A 19,199-nucleotide genomic window follows, 5' to 3' on the forward strand; every position below is an offset into this window, starting at 1 on the left:
TTTCCTCACACAAGCACATGTTGTTTTCATCGTAAAACATTCGATGATTTGATTATTGCGAGGAACAAGCGTTTAATTGCCAACCGACGTACATTCAATCTCATTTCATTTTAACCCTTCAATCACTGTTCCCCCACGAGTCATAATATTTTCTCCAAAAACATCAATATTGCGTTTCAACTTTTATCAATTTCCTCCACATCTCTCTCTCTCTCTTTCAGGACCGTGCCTGCCGATGTAAACCGCAGATGATTTAATGTCATTTCAACGAGTCATCCATAAACACTGCAAATAATTGCATCGCCACCACCACCAATAATCAAACATTGGCAATTGGAACAAGCGATAGCCTCGGTTTCGATAACACCACGTCAACAAACATGAAAAATCATTAGACCAATAGATAAATGTCAGCGGCTCCGGATAACACCCATTAATGCAACCGAGTGCAATCGAATGTATCGCTCCTATGCCGCTTTGCTGCCCCCCGACCCGTTACTCATCAACGATGCAATGGTAATATTGACCCATCATTAATATTCTGCGCCCATGCTTTGCCCACCAGGTCGGTGAGATTATGTTGAATTGTGTTCGACCGCCGGCCACTTCCGGGAAGCTGTCGATGACAACTGGTGGTGCATCGGTCGAGCTGTTTCTGTTGCTGCTGTTGATCGTGCTGGCGAGTAGTTCCGGAGGCGACGTTGGAAGCTCCGATGGAGGAATTGCCATGGACGATTTGGTGCCGTCGCTGTCCGCTTCGTCGCACCTCTGCGGAGGAACGCTGACGGCCAGCCATGGCATCATCCAGACGCCCAACTTTCCGGAACGGTTTCCGGTTCCTATTAGCTGCACCTGGATAATCGATGCGTCCACCGTGGTCGGCAACAACGTGTCCATTGTGGTGTACCTGACGCAACAGTACGTGCTGAGTGGGCTACGCTTTACGGAGTACATGTACTACAGTGAGGACTACAAGGTGCCCAGCATGAATGTGTTCGAACTGAGTGAAGACGATGTGACAAATGTGCCGTGGATAAAGTTCAATAGCCCGTACTTGGAGATTAGATTTACGATGGATAATCTGTATGGGACGCATTTGCGAGCGCTGGATAGGCTGCTGGATGTGTACGGGTTCAACATAACGTACGAAGTGGATACCGTCAAGCAGTACCAGTGTAACGCGTTGCAGTGCCGATTTCTGGGGAACTGCTACGCCAAACAGGATTTCTCGTAAGTATTAGATGAAAATAAATAAAGTACAATTCATTCACCTATTGGCAATAGAGCATTTTTACGCCAATTTTGCAAATTACGCTTTCTTATTCTTAAACGATGATGGTTATTATAACAATCATTCTTCCAGTGTAAAATTGATTTAGAGATAACTGGTTCTGAATACGCCATTTAAAGATTTAATGGCAATTGTTTTAGAAAACACCATTTGGCTTCAATTAAAATTTTATGTATGTATGTGTATGCAGGTAGCCACCATCCTTGCTTGAGTCTTGCTCTGCTTGTGGTTCCACTCAACAGTAGAGTAAAGTGGGGCAAAAGTTCGAGTGGGGTAAGAGTTTCTTTTTAAGATTTCTAGCGCAATTCAAAACAAATCTTATAAATGTCACGGTGGTTCGAATGCTATTCAAGTAAGAGACTTTCAATCCAAATATCATAAAAATCGATTGAGATTTGGAAAAGTTAAGGCTATTTGTTGTTTTTCGACGTGAATATTGTAATTTTTGGTCAAACTTTCGTGGCATGGAACCAATTGAAGATAAAATATTTTTCAATATTTTATGTAAGGGCGTTTCTAGGCCAATCATAAGGTTGCTTTGAGGTGTATTCGTTTTTGCATAAATGCTTGAAAACAATTTTTGGCCCATAGTGGAGTAAAAGTTCGAATCAGCGGGGAAAAGTTCGACCTATGTATAAAATCACGGAAAAATTTGCAAATTGCCTAAAATCCACATATTATCTTCAAACTTAGTTAAATTAGTCTGATCGTGTGAAAACTGTCACCAAAATTTTACATTTCTTCTTAGTTTTGCGAAAAACTGGTATTTTTGAGTATATTACAATTAACCCGGTTTTGGGTAATATTTTGATGAAAATTTAGTGTGTATTTTTCGTCAAACTTAAGTTTACGACTGGTGTAAAGTATGTCTGTCATAAAAGAATTGATATTTAGTGTTTTAGCCAGCGAACTTTTGCCCCACACTAGATTCGAACTCTTGCCCCACCGGTGGGGCAAAAGTTCGAATAAGACAATCAATTTTGAAACTGTTATAACTAAAAATGGGTAAATATTTTGACATAAGTTTGTTCAGCAAAATTATAGCCAATATGTTGAAGGCTCACTGTATGGTATTTGTTTTGTTTTAACTGCTATTGGTTTTCTGGAAACTTTGATTATACCACTACGGTCGAATTTTTTCCCTACCTTACTCTAAGGTCAAATTTTATAACCAATCTGATTTCAACATACTGCTGTATGAAGGGCCAAAAAGGGGGGTGGCGGACCCGTAAGCAGAAACACTTACGCGAAACCCGCGGGAAGTAGAGAATCTCCTTCCAACAGTATGAACCAACAGATTGAGCATTGGAAATTGCAGTACTTGTCGAGCTTTCCACGGGATGGTTTGTTAGAAGAAGGGCGCGTCAAATCGATTACAACTGTTGGAGAGAAAAATATTTATCGCGAGCGACTAACATTCTTCCTCCTGACTCCGATTGGCACTCCACTTCATTGTCCAGTTGCAACTTCAATGATGCTCTGATGCTCCCTCCCTTCCCAGTATATCGTCAGTGTTATGTAATATATAGTAAGATATAAAAAATAATATAATATGAAGAAAAATAAAATAATATAATGAAACATAATAGCACATAATATAGTATTTATAATCCGCTGACCCAGTATCCTGAAAATGGCTATAGAGCGGTGGACAGGGCATATAGTAATAAATACATATAACAATCCTTTAAACACGAATTCACGAAACGTTTAGTCCACTTCATTGTCCAGTTGCAACTTCGATGATGCTCGGATGCTACGTCTCTTCCCAGTATAATGTCTATATAGTACATATGTTATATAGTATATAGTATAATATGAAGTAATATAGAACAATATAATTCAATAAAATAAAAATAATTTAACATATCATAATATAATATAATATATCATACAATAATAATACTATAAAACAATACAACATAATATAATATAACATTATATTGCATAATACGCCGATCAAAGTATATACAAAATTACTAAAGCTGGAAGTTGACTTAGTTCATGTAGTAAGAAATCGAAATAATAATTTGGTGAAAACGAAGTCCTGGACGCAGTGGAATAAGAAGATTAACAAGGCGCAACTGAATCTGAAGAACGTGCTTTGTTGCCGAAGATAAAGGACGGCAGCCATGATCCAAGTAAATTGGCTAAATATTGTGGCGATGTTTTACATAGATAATGATGCAGAACTGATTAAATAATAACTCAAAAAATAAATAATTTAACTAACTAAAAATAAAATACCAAACTGATTAAAATTAAATAATAGTAAATATTGATATAATATGGCCAATCGAGTCCCATTTGTCCATAATATACGCGAGCTGAAAAGCTTAATATGCCTGAAACAGCTTTTTGAAATCCAATATTCGTTGTATGAAAAACATTTGCAGGAACATCTTTCAATGCGGTGATCTTACAGTATGAATACTGACATTCCGAATACCTGCACAGCTAAAAATATGTTGTAAATTTAAGTTTATTTTCATGCACATATTTGGAGCATCAAAATAAACGTAAATTTCAACGAACAATCCATTATTTTTCAATTGAATTCACTTTAAATTTACACGATCATGTGATATTCAACCATTTTTAGTTGAAAATTAAATGTATATTAATTTAAATTTACATGATAATGTAATAACACACGAATTTGATTTATTTTTACAGTAGACTTCAGTTTACATCACATTGAAAATTAAATATTTTTTTCTGTGTGTATATAATTGTAGAACAAATGGTATGAATATCATGTTTTTCCGTTGGAATGAAAATTAGCCTGAGGATTGAGAATTGGAAGCAAATTATTGTAGTAGAGGTCTAGTGATTTGATACAAATGAAAATATGTTCATTTTATAACATTCATCTAATAGCTACGTATTCAACTGTTTTTTTTTTAAATTATTAAATAAAAATGAATAACTAGGATTAGAAATTCAAGGAATCAATGATTATTTTCGTCCTTGGCTGATTTTCGCCCTTAACGCGGACAATTAATAATTATGCTAAATTATGTCGTTAGTTGTGTGTAAAAGTGTACCTTTTCATTTCAAAAACAAGTTCATATATTATCTACGCAGATGGAAACCTTTTTTGTCTTAATGTACCTGAAACAGAAGTGTTGTGAAATCTGAATATTTTTAAATGTTATAAAAATCATTATATACAATATAGTTTTCTGGCACCGTTCCAAATTACGAATCGCTATTATTGATCGATTTTGCCCCATTTTTTCCCTTAAGTGATATATTTTGTATTGATTGTAGTGCCACCATGACCCCCAATACGTAATTTGTAGGCGATGCCTATTATATTCATAATAAAAAAAATCTATTAGTGAAATATTACCGATACCATATTTTAGAAGTAACGTCTGAAGAATATGTTTCAATCCTAAAGCCTACGACATCAATCAGTGATCTGATTTCACTAGGTATCGTTCAAATATTACGTTACGCCTCAGGGGCAGGGAGGGGGTCTTACGAAGTGTTACGGTCAATACAAAAAAATACAATTTTCCATACAAAGGTTGTTACGTGGGGGAGGGAGGGGATCTAAAATTAACAAATTTTGCGTTACGTAATATGTGAATGAACTCCTAACGACATTCTTGTTTCCAAAGCGCAGTCACCTTTCACACGCTCTTCGTATCAAATCTCCGGCCGAAAAGTTACCTATACACACAAAGGCGCTGAAAGAATGAAGATGGTATTAGTTTCCCACCGCCATCACACCAACATAATAGAGAGCATCTTACTGCAGAAACTACATGCCATTGCAGAAAAGATTAGAGATTCAGATGAGCAACTATCACGCACACCACTTTATTTATGTTTATATACGTTTCTGCTAAAAAGTAATGACGCTGACGCTGATGATGATGATGATTATGGTGATGTGCAGGCGCGAGCATTGCGGAGTTTTGTCGTTATGATAGCCATTAGGTGAAGTTTTTCGTATATCGTGCAACAATCCAGAGATATGCACACAATGGAATATTTTTTAGCTATATCTAACGTCGATATAAAAAGCAATAAAATATGATCAATTAAGTCATAAACTTACACAACAATTTGTTGTAAATAAATAGCAGCAATATAATAACACATATTGATTACTTAACAAGTCAAGATATGCACGAAACTGTCAACACGTACATATGATGAATATGAAATTATCGAAATTATACTTAGCTTCGCCCTGCCAATAATTGGCAATATGGAATTATTCCTCATCTCCTAGACGTTGATTACCGCTGCCGTTATCATGCTGCATTCGGCATGATTTTCCACATCCAGATAGGTATACTTCACGCATACACGCTTACCACTTCTTCCGTCATCATTTAACCCAAACGGCGCAATATCTCTGGATTGAACTCGATGATGATGCTGATCTCACCACTACACACATACTAGAACCATTACACAAGTAGCTCCTGAAGGCGGATGTTTTTTTTTTCCTACCACTAACAGCGCTCTGATGCCATTCACATTTTGTCAACATAAATTTTGCACTTTTCCACTTTCAATTCATGTTCAACTTCACTATTTCTATCTTGTTTGACACTTTCCATCTCTTTTACTGAAATCCAACTATGTAACACTCTTCGCAATAATGAAATTAAAGCGGAACAAAAGTTGCTTTGAGGAAAGACACGCATACACGACTTGATCGATTAAGGGAACGAACCGAACTGAGCACCATTTGGCTTCAATTAAAATTTTATACGCAAAAAATCTTCTTGTATACTGTATATCATATGTATATATATATCAAATTGTAGATATTGATCACTTTGATATCGAAAATTGATTCGATAAGTTTGATAACGGGCAGTCATACTACATACTTTCGAACAAACAAATATTTTTATATTTTTAGTTTTTTTTTGTTTATAGTATTTAAAATGCCACCTGCGATAGTTTTGATTTATCTAATAAAACAATCGAAAATTGTGTTTTTAGAAAATCAATTTTTATCTGATCAGCACACAAATTAAAGTTCTTGAATATCACTTTTGTTCATATTAGAAAACATCACGAAACTATAACTTGTCAGACATTTTCAAGAGCAAAAAAAAAAAAAGGATTTGGTGCAAAACTGTTAAAAGATGTTTCTAACAAATGCGATGAAACTCGTATAATCGTTCAAAATTCAAAACCTACTCTTGATGGATGCATGTATTAGTTGTGGTAACCTTCGGGATATCGTGCTGTTGTACTTTGTTGTTGATTTATATGCTATCATTTTGCAATATTTTTTATAAATCTTCATTTACGTGAATTTTATTTCAATCTGTCGACATTCAACCAGAATGTGTTCAGGAATCTTCTTAAGAACAAAACTTGACATTATTGGTTTACAGTATAATTTAACAGTGTGATCGTTTTCGTGTCCAATACAGTGGGATTCCGTTTTTGGCAACAAAGTTGAAATTTTCAGTTGCCAAAAACGGAACCGTGCCAAAATCGGAGCCCATATTTTAAATTTTATTTTTCAACTATTGTTTTGAAAACATCATTAGAATGTTAATATATCATCTTTATGGAATCATAAGGCATCGAGACTTCGAAAAGGTTCAGTTTGAAGCATTTTTCTACTATGCTATGCAGGGTTCTAATGCTATGAATCTATAGCCCCGTAACGTTAATTCTGGCAAACGTTTTTCTGGTAGCGTTTTTACGCCTCAACGTCTTCAAAGTTTCTAAAAAATAACTTTATGTACACTTTTTGTATAAGTGGGCTATGTGAAATCAATAATCGCATAAGTGACCTTTATTTAAAAAAAAATAAAAATTTAAAATTCAGTATGTTTAGAATTGCTCCTTTAATTTATGTTTCTGATAAAGTAAAGCATCTAATAATGAATAATTGACAGCAATCAAAAGGGCATACATATACATGAGATGATCCATAAATGCGAATTGTATTTTAGTAGGATTAAATTTTTTACTCGAAATAATTTTTAATTGAGCTTGATATATGTTTTACATCTACCTTATGAAAAAAAACGGAAATTTACAGGATCCTTTTATGAAACCTCATGAACCAGATAAGAATCAGGTTCTTATAGGGAATCTACAGAAAAACCCTAGGTCTCTGAAGCATCTTGCCAGGCATCCATAGGATCTCATCTAGAATTCTCAGAATCTTGCTAAATATTTTGCTTGGAGTTAACATCTTGGGATTTCGCTGCGATATTGCTGAAAATGCTCAAGTCTCCGATAAAAATTTTCAAATGTTTATTATTGTTAGGCTGCCACTAGCACACCAAAAATTCCTCTGGAAATCTTTTTAAAATCCCCAAGTTTTCGCCAGAAACACTCAAGATACCAAGAGAAATTAATATTATCCCACCTTCAATTTACAGGACGCCCTACAAATCTTAAGAGTTTATTCGAAATCACCAGATTTTGGACAAAATCCCCCATAACCAATTATACATTTATAAGATCCCTCAAGAAGCCCTCAGTGTCCACTTGGAATCTGCAGACGTCCTCATGAATCCGTTAAAATTTCTGAAAAGTCCCCTAAGAACCAAGAATCCCCTAAGGATTCTCCAGGGTAGAGTGAGGAAACTCATAGACTCAGCTCGTTAGGAACATGTTTTTGATGTTGAGATCCGTATCCTTGATTAACAATTTTGTACAGAATTCTGGATCGTCTAACAAATCTTACGCCTTACAGAGTCTTTAACAAAGAGGGAACGTAGCTCTAAATAGTTGGCAAAGAAATATCAATATACACACCAATACCACAGACAATAATTTAAAACACTCTCAGTCATATTTATCGCACGCTTCAATGATATTATTGAGAATATATTGAAGTTTGGACTGTATTCGCAATTATCATGGAGCCGGTGGAGTTCTCAAAAAATAATACATATTTTTACAGTATGAATTTTTTATGGATTACATGTTGACACTTCTTCAGTTCTCCAGCATAACGCAATTTATTTAATGTAATTTCTTAGAAGTTATGATACACGATATTTTGCTGTTTTTGTTTCTATTTCTGCGGTGTGTTTTTACAAGCGCAATGCATGTAAATCCATAATAAAAAAAAGACAGTGAACCAAAAAGGTGAGACAAGATTTATGATTGTAACTCTGTGTGAATTATAGGTTTTTGGTTAATCTTATGTCGGTGCTTGTGTTTTATTCAAACAAGCTGTTCCAAATCTGAAGAATAGTGTTTTTTATTATATCACCTACTGGCAGACTCAAGTGGGCTGGTCACTCAATATGAATGCCTAAGAAAAATTATGGGTCTCTAGTTGAGATACTAGTGGAGATCAGGCATTGCAGAATTAGCTCTCATTTGAGTATGAAGCACGATCAAAGCAAGCAAAGAAAAACATCCCATCTGTTGCGGTCCACGATCGTCATTGTATCGCAAGGTGTAACAAGTCTGATAAATGGAAGCAGCGAGCGAGAGCCCCAAAGAGAGAGCGATGATAAAATCCATTTTTCTCGCTTGTTTACCGTTGGGAATAGGTGTTTTTCTTTACTGGCACGATTAACAATCCACGAATTTTCAATAGCAATAGTGTCCCCCAGGCTTGGAGCATGTTTAGAGGGGTTTTATCATGCACTACTATCCCCCCAATCTGATCAAAGTTGTAGCAGTATACGATAAACAGTCTCTCATAACGTGCAGCATGTTATGATAGTTACAGAGAGCGATACGTGAGAGATTCTCTCAATTTTCTCAGGATTCAATCCCTGGTGGAGATTATTGTCCTCATAAAACGTTGCGAAAGCATGACCAATGACCATCCTGAAGTAAATAAGCGCGTACGCGAGTCCTTAGTAGTGGGTGAAATTTGGGAATATCGACGAGAATGGAGCTCTGGAATCTAATTGGTGTAGATTTGACATGCTTTCCAATTGACTAAAGCAACAGACACGATAATATTTACAAAAAAATTACAAATTTTTATGGTATTGAAAAATGTTGCCAAAAACGGATCCATTTTGTTGCCAAAATCGGGGGATGCCAAAAATGGAGCATGCCAAAAACGGAACATGCCAAAAACGGAATCCCACTGTATATATTCAAGAACAAGTATTTGTGTCGTTCTCTAACTCACATCATGCCATTCAGATATAACATGCATTATGTTCACAGTTATTTCCATATTTATTGCAATCGATTTATCACGAAATCCTGATTATTTTGGAAATTGTGGTACCGTAATCCGGGGTAACATTGATCAGTTTTTAGGATATTTCTTAAATATTTTATTCAAAAATACAAATATTGTGAGATTTATATTTTTAAAACAAGTACTGCCACCCATAGCTTGTGACTATATACTGTATTCTATTTTTTGAAAGATTTAAGCATGTTTACAAAAATGTTTAATGTGATTTTTTCATTTAGCTGATATGGGGTAACATTGATCATCCATGTAAACAATGTTCGGTAATATTGTAAATATCGTTAATTACTTAAATCATGGCCACTGAAGCCGAATATGATGTCCAAATGCTTACAACTCATTTACTTTTTGAGTTATTTTAAAATTAAAAACACCTCGAACAGCGGAATACGCCTAAAGGTAGGCAATTTCCTAAGGGAATTCTACATTCTTAACAGTAATTCGTTAATGTTGCCTAATTGAACATACCTACAAAAGTTTTGACAGTGGAATCGTTTTTGGCGATGCCATTTTTATTGAGAAACGGCATTTTTTTGCTCATATCGCTTGCCGAACTTATGTAAGACATGAATCTTTGGTAGTGTCATCCTTAACCATTGAAATCGTTGTTCCGCAAACTTGAAAAATTTACGCATAAAGATAACGCAATTTTTGCAAAAATCCTAATTTTCAACAGCTTATAAGTATAAAAAAGAGAAGCAACATTCATGCTTTGGAAATGTTTCATCTATAAATGATGATACCAGCTTATTACGAGATGAGTCATTCCGATCAATGTTACCCCGCTGATCAATGATACCCCGGATTACGGTATTCAGTAAAGTTGTTCTGGAGATGTAGTGCTATTTTATGATGCCTTATTTAATTTTGAATTTAGCCGCTAGGTGGCACCGATGAGCATGAAATTTTCACTTTTGTTTTGCAGTTATCTCAAGAGCTTGTCAACTAAGAAAAAAATGTCATCTTCGGCAAAGTTGTTTAGTATCTCAAGGGCAATCGTTGTTCAAGTTACAGTTAGGTCTCCTACTAGGGACTGCCACCCACTTTACGCTTACCGCTATTTTTAAGCTGTCGTCCTATCGATTTGGATGAAATTATGTAGGTAATAAAAATCAGCTCCATCCCATTAAAAACAACTGAGAAATTGCGGTGGAAAGGAAGTGGGTGGCATGGTCTCATAATTTGGCCACTACCTTGTGAAACTTTTGTTTAGCGGTGCCGTGTTATTTATGTGACCATGGAAACCAGTGAATTTGGTCCAATGGCTGCGTTCGTTACATGCGATGCTCGGTATCCAAGTTGCAAAACAACTACTTAGTAACGAAGAGTCTCTACAACTATTTTTACTTTGCTATGCAGGTGTCTAGATGGTCTACATGATTGGTCGAAGACGCGTGATCCGGGTGTTTTAATTTCGATTCTCGTTTTAAAATGTTGTCTTCACTTCAATTATTGCGCTGTTTTTGAACAGTACATTCGGCGGAGCGCATGAGACGCATTGAGAAATATCTCAAGATAAACGAGGAACACTAACATTGGTGTCTCAAAATCTACAGTGCACGGGTAAGCCTGAAAGGATTGTGACTCTTGCACATAAGACTACAGTACGTACACAGTAACTCTGGATGCACTACGACCTGAAAAGTCAAACAAAATTTCACCCCAAAAAGATCGTGTACCAGCTAAAATTGAACCTACCTCAACACGGTCTTTCTGCAAAGATGCGCGTTTCCGTCACGTCTATTTAGCTGTAGCACTTTTGCTTAGTGTAGTGACAACTTGCTTTTTATCTATAGAGCCTTTTGTTCTTCCGATTTTTATTTGTTCATTCAACCTTTTGTCCATTCGACCTTTTGTCCCTTTGACCTTGTGTCCATTCGACCTTTTGTCATTCAACTTTTTGTCCATTCGACCTTTTGTTCTTCGACCTTTTGTCATATATTCCATTATTTTAGTTAGTTGATTTAAAATTTTGCCACCAGGCGGTGCCAGTGAGTATAGCATTTTTGTAGATATCTCAGGAGCCTGGATATTTACAAAGGTGGCGTCTTTAGCAAACTTGTTTATCAAATGCGGGAACACCAAATGCGATAAAATGTTTAACAAGGAAGGTGAAGTCAAACATTGGTTTTCAATGCTAGGTTGCCGGTGATATGGTTTATGTTTACTAAGCATCCTTTGGTTACTTTGTGTTACCGCATTTGAAGCTCAGTCAGACAGAAGTTGCACTTCAAACGCAAACAGCAATACACAGCGTAACAAAAATGCCACTTTTGCGTGTCTCAAGGATCAAATTATGTGTCTCTAGCAGATTTGGGGTTGCTGTATATGATGCCGTTCTCAGAAGTTTTCCAGCACGTCACAATTTTTAGCTACAGGTCGCCCAAGTTATATGAAATTTTAGGTATGATTTATCAAACTTTTTTGTGTTCTTATACACCAAACATGCAATACGCTAAAACTTCAATTTACGAAGTCTTTTTTAACGCTACCCAAATTTAAGTCACTTTTTATAGGAAGTAAACTCAATTTAAGTGACTTTTCTTACGCAGTGCGATGGGCACGATGAGGGGATGACGAAAATCGATGTCCGACGCCATTTTGGAATCCAAGATGGCGACCTCTGGTTTGGGAGAACCGTTGGAAACCCATACACTATGGGTATTTTCGGAACAGGCACGACGAGGGGATGACGAAAATCGATGTCCAACGCCATTTTGGAATCCAAGATGGCGACCTACGTTTGGAGAATATTGTTGACGAAAATCGATGTCTGACGCCATTTTTAAATTCAAGTCACCAAAACCTCAATCAACGAAGTCTGTTTTTACGCAAATTCAATTAACGTCACTAGTTTAACGAAGTAAATTCATGAACATCAGTACATTGATCCATTTGCTTATATTAAGGCGAAGTAGGCCGTCATTGAAATTTGAACTGGGCATCTATGATTGTGGCCAATTCGTCTTACGATTGCGAGCTAAAGAAAATCACTAGGTTTTGCACTGACATTGCTGAAAATGTATATACATACTTTCTATATGTAAGCGCAAGTAGTGGTACTTTTATGAATCAATATTACTTAAGGTGCCTGAGTTTTATCACCTTGAAATTGCAATCTGCAAAATCAACACGGCTACCAAAACGAATTAAGGACTACTTATATATGGATAATATGGACAGTAAGAGGCCTTTGAAATATTGAAGAATTATCTGTTGATGATTAGTTACGCTTGTATATCCTAATGCCCATATTCGATAGAGATCTTAGAGGACCAAGGACATCCGCACAAATTATTACAATACACCGTTTACTCACATGAATGGTTAGGGGCCTGTGAAGCATTTGAAAACTAACCTCTGATCTCCTATTACGGTCATAGATCCCAAGTCCAATATTCAATGGAGTCCTTGGAGGACCTAGGACATCCGCAGAAATTATTACAATACACCGTTTACTCACATGAATGGTTAGGGGCCTGTGGAGCATTTAAAAACTAACCTCTAATCTCTTATTACGGTCGTAGATCCCAAGGCCTATATTCAATGGAGTCCTTGGAGGACCTAGGACATCGACACAAATTATTAAAATACTCATTTTACTACTATGAATAGATAAGGGCCTGTTCCGTATAAATAAACATCAATGGATCGCTAAATATGCCAATAAATTTCAGGTATATATTCTAGGAAGTTTTTGGATGAACTAGAACACCTGTTGTACTCACTTAATTACCAAAACTTGGATCTGACAATACAAACGCTTCTTAAAAATATAACAATCTTCTAGGGTCCAGTATCATTAGACATTCTACTACATAGAAATGATAAATTGATCTCCGTTAACTCATGTAGAATCTTATACCCAACCTCCAATGAGTTCTTGGAAGACCTTAACTTGCACACATTTTAGCCTGATTTACAACCCAATGTATTAATATTATGTTGATGGTGCTTAAAGAGCATATTTTTTCTAAATAATATAAATTAAGTTCATACAAGTAGACTTCAAACGGCAAAACCTTGTTTTACGAACTGAGCTCCCTCGATTTACGCACTGATTCAATTTACGCACCAACTCATTTTACGCACCCCCGATCTAGTTCGTAAATTGAGGTTGTAGTGTATATGACTTGAACTTTCAATTCAGATGTAATTTGGTTGGAATCGCACGAATAAATTTAAATTAAATCGATTTTTCCAATATGCTTGCATCCTCCATTCAATGTTCTTCGTTTCTATTATATAATAAAATACAATACTTTTCTAAAACATCAAAAAATAACGTTTGAGCATCGAGAGTATTATAAACTTTGTTGATAATGATTGTTATACACATGAAGTTTGAATTCAGTGGCAAATTGAGGGAATAAATTGCCATACAAGATGGCAAACTTGCATGCAAATTGACTCAAATAGTCCAATTTTGCTTTTTCAATAGTCAATATCTCAAAAACTAGACGTGCTATAATATTTCTGAAAACGGCAATGGATTCAAAAACCAGTGCTGGGAATGGTAATAGTAGTAGGCTTGAATTTTCGCGAAAATCACGTGGATCTCCCAGTACAGTAGTTCAAAAACGTGAATCTCATCAAGTAGCCTAAGTTGGGTGCACGAATTTTCCTAATCATGAGTGTCATTGAAGGCTCTAAATGCGGGAAATGCAGCGGGAAATAGAACATTTTTCTACAGTAATTCTGGGTTGCCCTTAGCAACGGGTGTTTTGCAATTTTCAATGCTTTTTGCCTACAGCAGCGGTAGGCGTGAGTGTCACTGGCTTCGCTGACTGCGATTGTCTTTGTTTGGCTACTGTAGAATGAATTTAAGATTTTTTCCCAACCCTGTCAAAAAACCTTATTTTAGCAAAAAGAGGTATTTTGGTGCTTTAGACAAAAACGTGTTACGCAGTGTTATCCTTTCCTGTTAGGGCAACCATTGATCGAGCTATTAGATTCTAAATTTTGCCACCATTTTTTTTTTTGCAATTATCTCAGGAGCCATTGAGAGATAGAGCCTATGGCTTCAGGTTCCATTCCTGGTTGCCACAAAATCTTCAAATCCTTGTATTCTTATTTCGGTGGAGATTTGAAGGTGGCCCAATTACAATGTAGGTTTATATGGAAATTACTATGGAAAATTTTTGAGAAACGTTCCAAAACTAGCGTGTTTGTGATGTAAGTTTAAGCTCATCATTTCATAGTGAAAAATCTTTCTTCAAACCTCAGTGAAAGATGTTGCTGAAGAAACAAACCCTTTTTGAGGTAATTTTGTTTGAAATTTTTGTAGATGTTTGCAAGGCTATAATATTATATGGAACAATATAATAACAAACAAGCTCATTAATATTGAATTTGGATTGAATTTCTATCTTCAGAAAATTTCTTTATTATGGTTTACTATGGGATGATAAGTTTGTACTTATATTCCAGTACTAACGTGTTGGGAATATTTTCCAAAATTTCCCCATAGTAGTTTTTTAAGTTCATATCTTACATCATCTTTAATACACCAACTATAAAGAAAGCTGATATTTTTCCGAACACTATTTTTATGGCAAGGGTGGTAAACAAGATATGGGAGATTGGATTTTTAAACATTTTTAAATTTTGAACCGCTCTATTGTAACATCTCATAAAATGGCTCGTTCAAATATCCTTCGGTGTTCTCGTCCTCTCGTGATTGGTAACGCGACTGTAAAGCCAATTGGGAGTCATGGTTCATTTCTACCCGAGGAGACATGTTAATTTTTTGTAAATCCCACTATAATATTCCATTTAATCCGACAGTGAAGTGTATGTAATGTCTAGATGTTAACACTTCTGTTGGGACAGCTGCGGAAAGGTATTTCGGACGATCTTGTAGCACGACTCGTTTTATGTTGGCACATGAGTCAGCTTTTTAGCTGCAATTAATTTTAATTCGTTTAGTTCATAATTTCATTTTAAACTGTGTGTTACTTACATTTCTAATCCTCTATTGGTATCTTGTCCACTGTCCAACAATTTATTTTAACAATTTCAGTAATTTTAGCTAGATTTTAACTAATTTTAAGGGAAATTCTATCAACCCAATGTTCTAGTTATAAGCAATTTTTTATCGTGTTGTGTTTTGCCCGTATTTAGGTAGACAATTCAATATATTGGCATGACATTTCATTCCACATCGTCGTATGTGTTGACGTTACTTGTCGACTATGATCTCCTGCTGCATGTGGATCGAGTGACCCTTTCGCACCACGGTGCTGGATATTCGTCGTTCGGAACAACTTCCATCCCACTGGCTAAACCACAAATAAGAAAAATTAAAATAATTATCTATAATTTATAATTTTTGAAATAATCTTTTTTTATGTCGTTATGATCTTATACAGAATCTGCTTCTCAACCGAGAACTTTCATAGTGATTAATTGAATTTTTTTACACAATCATTATTTTTGTTTTGTATTGGTTTGTCATTTGGCGATCTTTTTAATACTCCATCCCAAACCCTGAAGCCGTTTTGGAAAGAATTCATAAAGGTTTAACGGGAAGATAATCCACTCCCTTCTAAAATTTAAGAAGAAAGACACATGAAATAAAAAATAATGCAGAAATATCTGGAGGAATTCAAGCAAAAATTCGTAGATAAGTCTTGAGAAGAATCTCTGGAGGATTTCCTGAAAGAATTACTGAAAAAGAAACAAAATAAAGCCGTTTCTTGATGACAATCGTTGGAATCATTGGATTTATCCCTAAATTGATTATCTAAAGAAATTTCCTACAAAAATCAAGAAGAACTTCATGAAGGAACCCTAAGGGAGATTCGTGCTCGAATTTTTGGTTTTCACATAGATATTTATGGATAAATACTGGAGCAATACTTGGTACAATCTTTCAATAAATTGTAGGTCTAGTCACTCAAATTTCTCAGATTTATTATTCGCGTCTCATTTCTTAGAAATTCCATAGAACTTTTTTTCTCGTATTTCCTTACAAAACACCTGTAGCATTCACCACTTTTATTGTGGGGATTTTTCTGCAGGAATATGCCTTTTCTGCAGAAATTACTAGCAGTGTTGTAAAGGTGTTTCGGAGCAATTCCTGCCAAAATCAATGTAAGAATTCTTGAAATTAAAAGAATGCCAAGAGGAGATTCTTGAACAAATATTTTATTTTTTATTGGTTTTTCTAGAAGAAATATTTTAGTAGAATTCCTGATGATTTACTTTCAAGAATTTCTGTAAAAAACTTCACTGAAAAAAAAATACAAAATTCTTGAGATTACTAAAAACCATTACAGAAAATCAGTTTTTATTTTGTACATCCACCGATTTTTATTCAAAGTTCCTTTTCTGTGAATTCACAACAAGATTCTTATTAAACTACTTCTGAAACACTCTCAATATACAATTAAAAAACGCTCACTAACATTCTGCATACTCTAAAGAAATTGCTTTTGGAATTACTTCAGAATTTTATCTTGGATTTTTTAATAAATTGTTTTAAAGATATCTTTTGAAATTCTCCAAAGAACAACTCTTACCCCTTTTTTGAAATTTTATCTGAAATTCTTTTGTTTCCTTGAGCAAATAAACCAATATTTTTGAAGAATTATTTAAAACAAAATTTATCTTTGTATTTTGTTTGTAATCAGAGTCGGCGGCTACAAAGCAAAGCCATGCTGAAGGTGTCTGGGTTCAATTCCCGGTCGGTCCAGGATCTTTTCATAATGGAAATATCTTTGACTTCCCTGGGCATAGAGAATCATCGTACTTGCTACACGATATACGAATGCGAAAATGCCCTCCATTACTTACGCAAGGGCTCATGGGGGGAGGGGGTTATTGGGATTTCTTACGTGTCATACAATTTATTTTTAATTTGCATACAAAAAAATTTACAATGGGGGAAGGGGGGCTTAAAAAAGCTCAAAATCTGTCCTGCGTAATTAATGGACCGCCCCTAACCAGTTTTCTCCATGATTTTCTCAATATTTTTCTCTCAAATTCTCCCAAAGGTTCTTCTATGAATGCAATATATTGGCTCCAATATATTGGCAAATATTTTTCCAGAAGTTCTTCCAGGAATAAAGGAATAGAGGCTGGATATTAACATCCATTCATCATGAACATTTTCAATATGTATTCAATATATAAAACTTCATCTGTTTTTTTCTGAAATGTCTACAGATTTTCCTGTCCAGAGTTTCTCTTGCAGCTCTGACATAAAGCTCTTCATAGGTGACTCCAGACATTCCCCAGAGAACTCCCCAAAGTTGCACCATATCTGGCCTTGGTTGCTGTCTTGGTAGTGTTATTCGAACAACACGACAATCCGTTTACATAGGGGACGTTAGCCAGAAGGAAGGTCGTTTCCAAAGTGCGCAATTCAATCAAATCGAGCCCGTGTTATTAGCGGATTCATTTTCTAAATATCAAAAATTAAGTGTTCTGTACACATCAACACGACTTTATGTAATCCGACACTCTTATTCACACTTCCATTCACATGAAAAACAACTGTAAGCTAAAGACATTCCCCCAGTAGAATAGTTTTTCACACCCGATCCTCAAGTCTCAATGATTGACTCAATTGGAATCAATTACCTAAACCAGAGGCCTTTTTCTGCAGATCCATCCCACAACGGTTGGTTTCCCAGGTTCCGATTGGAAATTTTCTCCAAGTGTTTGCCTTGAAACACAAACATATAAACAACAAAGTGTCGGCCCATTCCGCTCCGACAAATCGGGGCACCATCTGGCATCCTGGAAGCATTCCTTCAAATCTGCACTCGTAAAAAAACAAATGTTCTGCAGCAAATGCACAACCATAGCAATGCACTCTCTGCCGCACCAGAGACGGAGTGTAAGTACGGTGCTTGGACTGGGATTGCTTTTTCACCTCTGATGATTGCTGTTGTATTTTATGGAGATAAAAAAGTTGCTCTCCTGACTTTCGTTTGAATTTATATAGAATTGCACAAGAACACTCGAGCCAAAAAGCGGAACATGTGTGGCACAATGTGCAGATCAAAGTGTTCATTTATGTTTGAGAAGGGGGGGGGGGAATTGGGAGGGCGTGGTTTATAACAGACTGGTTGTCTAGTATATTACATATGCCGTTTGCTTATTTTTTGTTTCGAGATACCACAGTGATAGTAACTTTGATCTTTTGCGTTCTTGTTCAATGAATGCCACAGTAGTTCATTAAAGTTGGGAAGTGATAAAGAAAAGTAAAACCTCCCAGTATTGGGCATCTTAACGATCAAATTCAAAACCCTGAAACAATTAAATTTATGAATTCTTGTAAATTCTAGTAAATATATTCAATCTTGAAGAAAATTTAAATCTATTTTTTCAATATTATTTTCTACATTACTTTCATTTCGTACCTTAGGGTGTTCTGTGTAATGCAACATTATCATCTTAATTTGTTAAAATTAAATTGAGCTTTTAATAAACTTTTTCAACAACATACAGCATCGCATTTTCCGCAGCAGTAGAATCTTAATGTGTGAGTTAATTTCACCATCAATCGGAACAACAGAAGATTCCAACCATTTTTGTCAAATATTTTTACTAATTTTATATGACATTCTATGCACCTCATTGGTACTTTACAAGGGAGGGAGCGTCAGAACCATATATTTTGAATCCCCTGCAGAGAATACTTCCTGGTATTACAACAGCTAGTCCATATTGGTACAGCATACAACATGACTGGCCTGAAAATTTGTTAGAAGATCAAAAGCT

The 19,199-nt window shown here is 35.6% G+C and overlaps 1 protein-coding gene across 1 annotated transcript in view; it reads left to right on the top strand.

The window, feature by feature from the left end:
• Positions 1 to 226: 226 nt before the first annotated feature.
• Positions 227 to 19,199, top strand: part of LOC5563749 — a 636,451-nt gene continuing 617,478 nt past the window's right edge. The window contains exon 1 of the mRNA XM_021845713.1: positions 227 to 1,230. Coding sequence (XP_021701405.1) covers positions 578 to 1,230 — 653 coding nt within the window. The 5' untranslated portion in view covers positions 227 to 577. The remainder of the gene's footprint in view (positions 1,231 to 19,199) is intronic.

The sequence above is a fragment of the Aedes aegypti genome, chromosome 2 (assembly GCF_002204515.2).
Source record: "Aedes aegypti strain LVP_AGWG chromosome 2, AaegL5.0 Primary Assembly, whole genome shotgun sequence".
In the NCBI taxonomy this organism is placed as follows: domain Eukaryota; kingdom Metazoa; phylum Arthropoda; class Insecta; order Diptera; family Culicidae; genus Aedes; species Aedes aegypti.